We start from the raw sequence: 11251 nt of genomic DNA on the forward strand, positions 1-11251 counted from the left end.
GGTCTTGTCCTTCCCCATCGTAGCAAATGATGCCAGAAGAGAGTGGAGGACGATAGTGGAACAGCGGTGATTTTTGGATGGGAGAAAGAGAATCCAAGATTTACCCTATCTTTCCTAATTTATAGCCCTGGGTGCATTCGTCGGGAGCACCCTCAGCCATTGAACAGGCCATCCAACAGCGCCTGCAAAGTTCGCGAAACAAAGAAAGTAGGACAGGTGTGACGTTGAGGGCGAAAATCGAGCAGCCACGACCCCCAGCACTACACTCACGATAATTCGGCAGGGGCGTGCGCGCGAGATTTCAGCCGCGCAAATTAACTCTGATCAATTCGTTGATCTTGTCGAAATCATTTCCATGAACACGGATGCTTGGTCCGTCGAAGATCCATGAAGGTGTCAGCATCCACTCAAACTGACGCTGAAAACTTTGCCTAGAGTCATCTCGAGAGACTGTTATAGGATAAATTTGATGCGCCTCCGCGGATCCACTTGGCCCTTCTTTTAGGCTCCAAGGCATAAAATTCATAAACTTGGACTTGGAATTAGCCTATACCGGCGTTCCTCCGGGATATTGAGTGGCATCTTTCTGAAGTATCAGACCACGCGCTAGTATCACTACTCGGGTTTTAATGGCACATCCATACTCGGATCTCTAGTCAGCCTCCTCCGAGAGATGATCGAGTGCCACCAAGTTTCTCCTCATGGTCAAGTATCCTTGATCAGTCAAGAAGCACCCGTACCAGAATACATTAGAATTTTGTTCAACCCGTAGTCGACTAGAGCTTGGTGATAGGTGTCGAGTGCCTCTGCGGTTCTCGGGCCAATCCAAATCACTAGTAGATTCATTCTACAAAATCTCAACGATTCAGGGGCTTCCTCTTGCACAATGAAAATCAAGGTTTTCTCCTGGATGATGATCATGGACAGGCTCAACACCCAAGATATGTTACTGCGCAGGCACTGGAATGTGTCTGACTCCCCTGCTTGTGTCCTTTGCCTAAGGAATCATCGAGAGGATAGAGACCACCTATTTTTTAACTGCAGATTTAGACACAGAGTATGGAATTTTTTGCAAATATATTGGCCTCCAGGGGAGGATCAGGTGGAGACTGTTATGCAAGCTAGGACAGACTTTGCTAAGCCATTTTTACTGAGGTGTGTTCATAGCCAGCTGGAACATTTGGACCATTAGAAATGGAAAGGTTTTTAGAAATGAAAGGCCATCTTTCAATAGATGGAGATCTAGTTTTATTCATGACATCTCTCTGATGACACACATGATCAAATCTAAATTTAGAGATGGGCTGTTTGGATGGATTGCTTTCTTGCCTCCTTGAGGTAGTTTTCTTTGTAACTCTTAGTTTTAGTTAGGTAGTTCTTTTACCTTTAGTCCCTCTAGGGCTTTGTACATTTGTATTGTGTATTCTTTTCTTTAATAAAGTAAGGTTGTGGAACCAAGTTCTGCAGTGGTTTCTAAAAAAACGATTTAGGGGCTAATGTTGGGGATATCCATCATGGGTAGCGGCAAGATAGGGATATGTTGACCATAATGGAGGGCCCACAGCACCAGATATGAAAACCTCAAGGATTCTGATCCACTCGGACGAAGGTTAAGATTCCCGTCACTCGGACGATATTCATCCACTCGGATGCCTCCAAACCAATCGGAACTACAGAGCACTCAGTGGTAGGAGGTAAACAGCCGGATGGGGAATCCTAAACCCCCTTGTCTAGCTACGTTATATAAGCCACCCCGTATGGAGGATTGTGAACACTTTATATAAGCCACCCCGTAGCTGAGGGTCAAGGGTTCACAATCCTTTGTAATACTCAGACACAAGAGAAAAACACAGCTCCAGAGCTTGAGACGTAGGGTTGTATCTCAGGAGGGGCTCGAACTCATAAAATCCCCGCGACACCCGTGCCATGCTAGATCTAGCCCTTGTCCGTACCCCTATTTCTTATTGTTATAGTCGTTCCCACCAGATACCCGCTTAATGGCGGCATACGGACGGGCGGACATTGAACGGGCGTGGTAGATATTCGTCCCGTCCTGTACAGCAAAACGTCTCTTCGGTATTGAATAGGCGCGAACACGGGGTACGCGGAGCAGGCAGCGCTCTCGAGCAGCGCGCCGCTTCAACACCGGTGCAAGTGAGAGGTCGCGTCCGCTCTGAGCCGGCGTCAATGCGGAGCGGCCGCTCTACAACGGCATGAATGCGGGCTGATGCTGGACAGGAACACACACTGGAGAGGGGTGAGGGTTTTTGGTGGTCTATGGTAGTCCGGAACGGGCGTGGCAACGGTCCATACGCCCGCAAAGACCCTCCCTCCGGACCGCCGAGCGGACCGATACAAGCCCGCATTGCATGACACAACACGTCCGGATCATACGATTCAGACGTATGCGTACGGTTTAAGGATCGGTGTTGAAGATGTTATCGTAGAGTAAAAACACTTCTGAGGCCGGAGGTTATCCTCTTTTTCGAAAAAAAGCAAAAACACTTACATGCGTGCTGAGGTCGACCGCTCGGAAACATTTTCGTTGCCGCCCGCGACAAAAGCTTGCCAGCACCTTAGCTTCAAAAAAAAAAAAAGCTAGCCAGCACCTATAGTTCTATCGATTGGAATTCTGCATCTACAATTTCATTTCCTACTTAATTAACCAAGCACTACCACGACCAACGAGCAGCCTAGCGACCCGCGGGAATCACGGCGGTTTCCTTCGCTTTGCCTGTTCCTATCGGCTCGCTTTGAGCGTGTCCGGCGTGCACCAACGGCTAAAAACAACTTGTGGACTGTGGAGAGAAGGCAACGCTTTCCCCCTTTCGTACCAAGAACGCTGAATTTCTGGCAAATCAAATCAACTTTCCAATCGAGGACAAAACAAATCAACTTTTCAATCGAGGACATCCGGAACCTGAAAATGTTCCTGGCTCGTCCGTTTCAAACGTTTGTACAAGGCAGAATATGTGAAGTCGAAGAAAGGGAATGAATGCACCAAGAACTCACCAAACCCTACTAAAAACCTTGTCCCAACCAGAAAGGAAAATCGGCGGCTGGTATTGGATCCACGGAGCGCCGAACAATGCCGTGGTTGGGGTGGCACGCTCGTCAGTCAGCGGAGGGAATTCGCTGCGGGGAGCCTTTTCCTGCCGTGGGAGTGGGAGACGAGGAAGTCCGGGGTGCGCTCGTAGCCGGAGAAGACCTCCTCCCAGATCTCGGCGAAGGCCCGGAGGATGAGGTGGTGGTGGTGCGGCGCGTTGAGGGACAGGAACCGGTGGAGGAGCTCCCGCAGGTCGGCGCCGCCCACGATCTCCTTCTCCACGATCATCTGCAGCATCGACCGCCGGAAGTCGGCCAGCGGGTCGGCCGACTCCTTCACCACGGCCACGCTCTCCTCCACCCTCCTGCCGCCGCCCTCGCTGGAGGTGCGCCTGTGCCGCCTCCCGTCGCCGACGCCTTCGGCGCCGGCGCCCTGCAGGGAGCGGACGGTGCGCTCGAGCTCGCCGAGCTGCCGCAGGAGCGCGGCGACGCTGGGGGTGCTCCCCACGCTGGTGTCGGCCTCGTCCGTCGACGAGGGTGAGAACGAGGAGGACGCCGCCGCGGTGGAGATCAACGACGCCGCCCTGCTGTTCCCTGCCCTCCTCGTCGCCGTGGTGGTGACCGTGGACATGGTGGTGGCAGTGGTGGCGGTCGACGTGTTGGTGGGCGGCGTGGCCATGGGGGACTGCTTGTCGGAGCCGTCGGAGACGGAGACGGCCTTTGAGCCGCCGCAGCCGCACATGAAGCCGCGGCCCTTCCTCGTGATGCGCAGCCCGCCGCCGGCGCCGCGGCGGCGTAGTATCATCGCCTTCATTGATCGATCGGGCCTTGTCTTTCTCGGTTCGGTTCGGAGTGTGCGGTGCGGGCGCGCACGGCGAGGAGGCTCGGCTCGTGGGACGAGCTGCTGGTGTGTACTACCGGAGTGAAGAGAAAAATGAGAAAACCCGTGGTTTATAACGAGGCAGCCGGCCGCCTTGCAAAGTCAAACGGCTATATTAGTTTTAGTTTTTCCGTGGAAGCAATCCGATGCTGGTGAAACGGTCAGACGAAAATTAAGAGGGTCATGTGACTAGTAATAGTTAGACTAAAAGTTTTTAATCAGGCCCTGTTTAGAAGGTGACTACTACTAGTCAGCATTAAATGTCTCAGTATTAAATTTTTCTCTCTTTCTTCCATTTATCTCTCTTCTCTCCCTTGTGCCCGCAACAGGATGGGCCCGCCAATTAATTAAAGGAGAGACTTTAGTCACTTTTAGTTGGGGGTGGGGTGACTAGGGACTACACTAGTTTTAGTCACCCATTAGTCAGGGGTGTTTGGAGGTTTACTGACTAAAAGTGACTACTACTAGTCTCTAGTCTCTAGTTACTAGTGATCCAAACACCCTCTAAGCACATGCTGATCCGCATTTAACCACGCACCGTACAATGCACCGATCATCTTTTCCATTTCATAGGACTCAATTCAAAAATTTCTATTCTTTTCCATTCATGATCGTCTTATCTGTCCTATTTTTTATTGACTTGCCAAATAATTTTTTTTTTCCTTGGTAAGCCAACAAATGTTTACTAAATAACTATTTATCAAATAAAATCCTAGAATTCATTTGGTCAGATAAATCACGGGCAGGATTTTATTTGGTAAATACTTTATATCCTGTTGCGATATGCGGACAATTAATCTAGTTATATTAACTAGTAGTGATATGTATAGACATTGGCATGTTGTCTTTTACTATTATATTTTAGCAGTAATTAATTTGCACCATTTTTGGGCGATACTTGGTTGACTGTTGTAAGCTTCAAATATTGATTCGCAAACATTCCAGTTACAAATATTCTATTTGAAATTATTCTTCCCATTAAAATGTTAAAAAATAGATTTTTGTCCAACTTTATAGATATAAAGACACCCATAACAATTAGGGCCGTATCATAATTATTGAATTGTGGAAGCATACATTTCTACTAACTCGGCAGAGTCACCAAAGTAAAAGAACAATAATAATTTCCCAACAAGGTTGTAATTTTTCCTATAAAAATCTTTTTATCCTATGAAATTCCTACATAATTCCTCCAAACCAAAGAAGGCCTATGTTTAAGGCCTCTCCCAGTGCATGTATCATAGCAAGTATACGCACTGTAAAGTTAGCATGTAGATGATGTAGCATGGTAGTTAAATAAGAAAGAGAAGATACATGTGTTATGATATTATATTACCAAACAAGAAAATTTAATGTGAAATAGATCTTTGTACACAAGTTCATATCGAGATTTTACGTACAAATGAAGAAATAATAAGATGACACTAACATAATAGGTTATGATACTATGCAACGGAAAGAGGGGGGCGATTTGTGCACATAGGCGCGGGGGCACCGACCATCTCTCATGCTTTTTCTTTGGACTTCAAATTTGAATCTATTATATCTTTTGAACCAAAAGTCCAATCTATGTTTTGGTTGCATATTTGAGTTCCTTGTGACGCGGGTTTTGAGATAAAACCTCCCTATGAATACGTTTTGACAAGTTCCTTAAACTTCACCGAGTCTCACCTACCAAAACTTGGTACCAACGAATGATAACTTCACTAAGTTTCAGAAACTAAAACTTACAACCGTGCGGGCAATTGTGGAGAATCAGACAAGTTTGCGGATCATGAGGCAATCATGTGGCTGGGCGCGGCTGGCTAGGCACGTGCCCTTGCGAATTTCCGAACAAAAAGATAATAACGAAAGTAGTAGCATCCAACTATGATACTATCTACTGTGAGAGACCTACTATCCAACTACAAAGAGAAGCTTCTAATGGTATGATAGAGGCTATTAACTACATACGCGTTAATTTCTTACCGCGATATCAGCAACACCGCACAATGTTGACATTTCTTAAAGTTGCATATCTATGCAACTTGCAACTTAACGGAGAAATGAGTAAAGTATCAGAGCTGCGAGGCGATCAACGAGATGGGACAAGCTAGCAGAAAAATGCTAAGCTAGCTATGCCCTAATTAATGGTTAACAATAAGAAAGTTACGAAACTAATGGTCCTACACACTAACAGATTTTTGTTATAATTTGATCGATGGGTCTACGAACCATGATGGGAGATGCCTTTTGGAAAGAAAGAAAAGATAATTTCCTAGATGTTTTACGTCTACGTAGGATCGATAGATGGAGGGAGTAGTTTTTGTCTCATTGCATTAGCTGTTGACACATTTCCATCGCTCTAGGTAGGGTGTCAATAGGCCATTGAAAGGTGACACCGTTGATTAAAATCAATAGTTCATTAAAGTATCTGAATTTTCTATTTAACGTTGCATGAACAGGTAGATACCCTAAATATGCGGCAGATAAATGATGTGACGTTGTTGTGCATGCATCTTATGTTTACATCTAATCATACCCTCGTTAGTAACTATCCCAAACTATTCACAAAAATGCGAAGAATTATCGACACGTTTGTTTCAATGATTTGGCTACGGTTTCCGATGCCCATGCTTTTCGAAACTGGCATATTACATTTGGTTTTCGCGTACTACGTATTCACTGGCAGCGTTATATGGGCCTTCCCAGAGTCGAAAACAACCGAGCGGAAGGTGATTAGAAAACCGGACAAAAGCGCACGAACCAAACAAAGCTTGTATTCCATAAAAGAAAATCGGAAGCAGTGCTTCTCCATACCGAAACCCATTACGTTACCTGAGGCGGAACCAAACGCGTCGTATAGGTTTTGACACGCACCAATGTGCATGCATGTCTTCAAAATATGATTTTGATCATCAAATGTTATTCTTGCAAACCTTCCGCACTTGAGTTAATTTATCACATTTTTCATGTCTGAATATAATAGAACGACATTTTTGGATCAACTTCCTAATTCTGGCCATCGATGCATATCTATGAATAACGTCACTCTCTGTTATTCCGGGATGACGCAGCTTACTTAATTGCGCACATAAAGTAAGTTTGGACGTCAAATCTCAATGCATGCAATGCAACCACTGAAAAAACGGTACTATGAGGAGTATATGTATTCAAGGGGACGTCTACTGGTGATAGTTTATGGTTCAAACCTGTTTTGTTTATCAGAAGAAAATGGTTAATTTGGATGAGTTCACATACTTTACGTCTGGAAATGATGTCGCACATCTTATCAAGTACCCCTAATACTCAAGTTGCATGGACCTGCCCACAAATTAGCCAGCAAGCAACCAAAAAACGAAAGGTGGAGGGGAGCATTATGTGCCGCGATGATTACAAATGCCACCTAAAATGAGGATCAGACCGCATAAACATATGCGGGTTAGCAAGCTAGCACTGGCTCTACTTCTCCTCGCAAAAAATAAACATAAACTGGCTCTACTTGCACACGGGTGGTAGTACGTCTACTCTCCGCTTGGACGGATACTACGTAGCGCATCGGCGAGCGGCCGGAATGATTTGGTGTCCGACACGATCCATCATTTGGCCGGTCCGCGGACGTCTTTCTTCGCCGTTTGGACGGCGCGGGCAGTGCACGGCTGCTCCGCTTTTCGCAGCACGGACACTTTCCTCCTGCCACAGGCTTTTTCTCGTGCGTGCATGCAGAGGGGTCCGTGAGACTGGCTGCCTCTCACCCTTTCCGGTCGTGCTCGAGTAAGCTGGCCGGCGGTGGTCTGATCTTCGTCAGTTTTGATGTTTCAGCAAGAGCAGCACCAGGCATGCATGTATCCATCATACTCCTACCGCGGGCGCAGAATTGGACCACAAAACGAACATTAGCATTTGTGTGCGGACTTGTCTTTAGAGCATCTCCACCCATTGGCCTCCCAGGCGACGATTTTACGCGCCCACTGGGGACGAGCCGGCACTAAAATCGGCATCAGGCATGCATGTATGCATCATACCGCCAGCGCAGAATTGGACCACAAAACGGACATTAGTATTTATGTGCGGACCTCTTTTAAAAAAATAGTATTTGTATGCGGACGTGTCTTTAGAGCATCTCCACCCATGCTCCCAACAGGCCCCTCAGGGCGCCTTTTTATGCACCGGCGCCAAAAAAAAACCACTCGCGCCCCAAGACGCCGAAATCCGCCGGCTCGGCCCGTTTTTGGGCCCGATGACCGCAGGCCGAACCCATCGCACTAGGAGGCGCTCGGGGGCTCCGGCGCAAGGGGAAACCACGCCCGGGCCACCTTGTCACGCGAAAAGTCAAGCCAATCGTTCAGATTCGCCCCCACCCCCCCCCGCGCTCGGCCACCACCCTACCGATTCCGGCGCCACCCACCACCCAGCACCGCTAGATAGGCCATTGCCCGCTGGATAAAGAGAGAAGGTTTCGCCGCGGCAGCCTCTCCACCACCGTCCGGGCGAGTTTTTCGGCGCTCTGACCGCGCAGGGCGGTATGCCGGCGGGTGTGCGCCCGCCACGCCCGCCAGGTGTTCGGCGTTTTGTCTGCTCGGCGATGGACTCGGACGACGAGGAGGCGCGCAGCGCTGTTGCAGGAGGAAGCCGATGCCGACGTCCAGGACGAGGAACACCTCATGGTCCTCGCCGCCCTCGTCGGCCTGCTCACGAGCAATGATAAACCACGGCGAGGTGGCTCGGTGCCAGGGCAGTGGTGGCAGTGTTTGGACCGCAATACTTGCGAACACCCAATGCGGAAGACACTGCTCGGATCCTAACACAGAATGCAGCAAGAGGATTTCCTATGATGCTTGGAAGCATCGACTGCATGCATTGAAAATGGAAAAACTGCCCATTTGCTTGGCAGGGGATGTACAAAGGCGCCAAAGGCGGTTGCAGTGTGATACTTGAGGCGGTGGCCACACAGAACCTCTGGATTCGGCACTCCTTCTTTGGTATGCGAGGAACTCACAATGACATCAACGTGTTGCAGTGCTCCCCTGTTTTTTCTAAGCTTGTTGAAGGTCATTCTCCTCCAATGAACCTCAAGGTCAATGGGCGGCACTACAACAAGGGGTACTATCTAGCTGATGGCATCTATCTGAGATGGCCTACATTTGTGAAGTCTATCTCAAACGCTGTGCCAGGAGGCAAGAAGTCCCACTTTGCGAAGCTTCAGGAGGCTTGCAGGAAGGATGTCGAGCGGGCATTTGATATGCTCCAATCTCGATTTGCCGTTGTCCGGTACCCTGCTCAGACATGGTCGAAAGATCAAACGTGGGAGATCATGACTTGCTGTGTCATTTTGCACAACATGATTATTGAGAGAGAGAGAGAGCAGGAAGAGCCAGTGTTTGACACTGAACCATATTACAGGCAGGGTCCTCTTGCACAAGTTGATCATCAGCTACCGGCAACCTGGACTGCCTTCCTCAATATGCGTCAGGAGATCCGAGACCCACAGGTGCATCAGCAACTGCATCGGCATCTGGTGGAACACCTATGGAGGCTCAAGGGCAATGCCTAGCTCGACGTGTGATGAAATATGAGTTTTTATTTGTTGAACTATATAATTTGTATTGAACTATTTATTGTTGAACTATTCGATTTCTATTGATTTTCTGTGATGAACTATGTGATAAAAATTACTTATGTTGAATTCACGCCGAACCATGACGAATATGGGCCGATTCGCACCGATATCGGGCCATTTTTCGCCGAATGTGGGCCAAAAAACGGACACATTTGCGTCAAAAATGGGCCGATCTCGGCGCCTAGGGGCGACGACTGGGTACCCAACTGCCCCCAGAGCCGATTATACCACTGACTCGCCCCCAGGCGGTGATTTTTATGCCTCCTAGGGGGTCAACGGCTGGAGATGCTCTTAGGACATCTCCCAAAGCCGCTTCTCAAAACAAAAATAGTATTTGTTGGACGCGTATGCAGAGAGTGATACAAGAGCCAGTCATAAAAGATTCAACACTCACCATAAACATCCCCCGCAATACAAATAAATTCAAATGTAATTCATGTAAACACGATGGAATTCATTCAAACAGTCATAAATTTGACATATTTTACATAAACCGGACGATATTTCGCTCATTCAACTAATAAAACCTAAAAAACAAAAGTAGTTTGTAGTGGACGGTGACCTCGTATGCACGGCCAGACTGGCCAGTGGCACCTTCGTACCTTCTGTGCCGTCGCCATCGTCAGAGTGGTTCTTCCAACGGCGGAAGGGCGTGGGAGCACGACAGCCCAGCCCCTCCGCCGTTTGGCACTCGTGGACGAGCTTCTCTACTTCCTCTTGAGTCGTGTGGAGGGTTGTCGTAACTAACTCTGACCCTAGCCCCAGAGGGGCCGCCTGCCGTGGAGGTCGAGGGCCCCAGAGAACGATTGTGGCGGTGCCAAAATCTTTACCTGGGGAGGAGATCCAGAGCCGCTACTTGTCGGCATGGAGAACCACGACGTCCGCATGGTGCGATGCGCTGGGGACGGCACCGAAGTGGAGAGGATCAGATAAGATGTGGGCGGAGAGGAGTGGTGCGGTGTGGAGTGGACAGTGCCGGAGCCGTGCTTAAATAGGAGTGCCCCGGCGAAGGAGCGGAAGTTGCCTTCAATGTGGCACACCTGTTGGAGTATGCTTCTCGGTCGCCAGATCGACATTAAAGCGGCACTGCCTACTCGTCCAGTCGCCTCACTCTGACCGACATCAATGCCGTGGAGTCACGTTCGCTTTGAAGCGGCACTGAGCGGCATGAATGTGCGGCAACAACTTCGTGAGGAGTGGCTTTTCGATGGAGAGGTTTTTTGGTGGGTCTCAGGTATCAGACACATACATGTTGTGGTCCGGACGCCCACAAAGCTCCCCTTGGTTTGTGTCTAGTTTGCGGGATTCCAGAGAACCGGATGTGCCCATGAATTGATGGGGTACCACATTGGATCGCAAAGTGTGTCTGTACACGTCTTTCGTGGGCGTTCTGACGGTACATGTTGGAGATGTCCTTATGGTTGAGGGTTGCGTTGGAGATATCCTTATACATACACATCACATATGTACAATTATATAGTAGTATGACCATGGATAAAGCCAATCCCCGACTGAAGAGGCAGTAAATCTGACAGTTATTAGCAATTGTATATTCTTTTTTAGACATCGGATTCTACCACATATACTGTAGATGATTCCATACTTGAACTTTAAACACAGTGCACAACATCTACAAACATACAAGTTCATCTCTTATATACCTTTATTGGATTATGGTGAGTATTGACACATCAATTATACCCAAAAAATGGGAAATCAATTGAGAG

At 48.2% G+C, this 11251-nt stretch overlaps 1 protein-coding gene across 1 annotated transcript; it reads right to left on the reverse strand.

Annotated features, from left to right (window-relative positions):
* Positions 1-2877: 2877 nt before the first annotated feature.
* Positions 2878-4086, reverse strand: LOC123125254 (transcription repressor OFP8). The gene has a single exon (XM_044545806.1). The coding sequence runs from the start codon at positions 3857-3859 to the stop codon at positions 3119-3121; it is 741 nt and encodes a 246-aa protein (XP_044401741.1). The 5' UTR covers positions 3860-4086; the 3' UTR covers positions 2878-3118.
* Between the last annotated feature and the right edge of the window lie 7165 nt (positions 4087-11251).

The sequence above is a fragment of the Triticum aestivum genome, chromosome 1A (assembly GCF_018294505.1).
Source record: "Triticum aestivum cultivar Chinese Spring chromosome 1A, IWGSC CS RefSeq v2.1, whole genome shotgun sequence".
In the NCBI taxonomy this organism is placed as follows: domain Eukaryota; kingdom Viridiplantae; phylum Streptophyta; class Magnoliopsida; order Poales; family Poaceae; genus Triticum; species Triticum aestivum.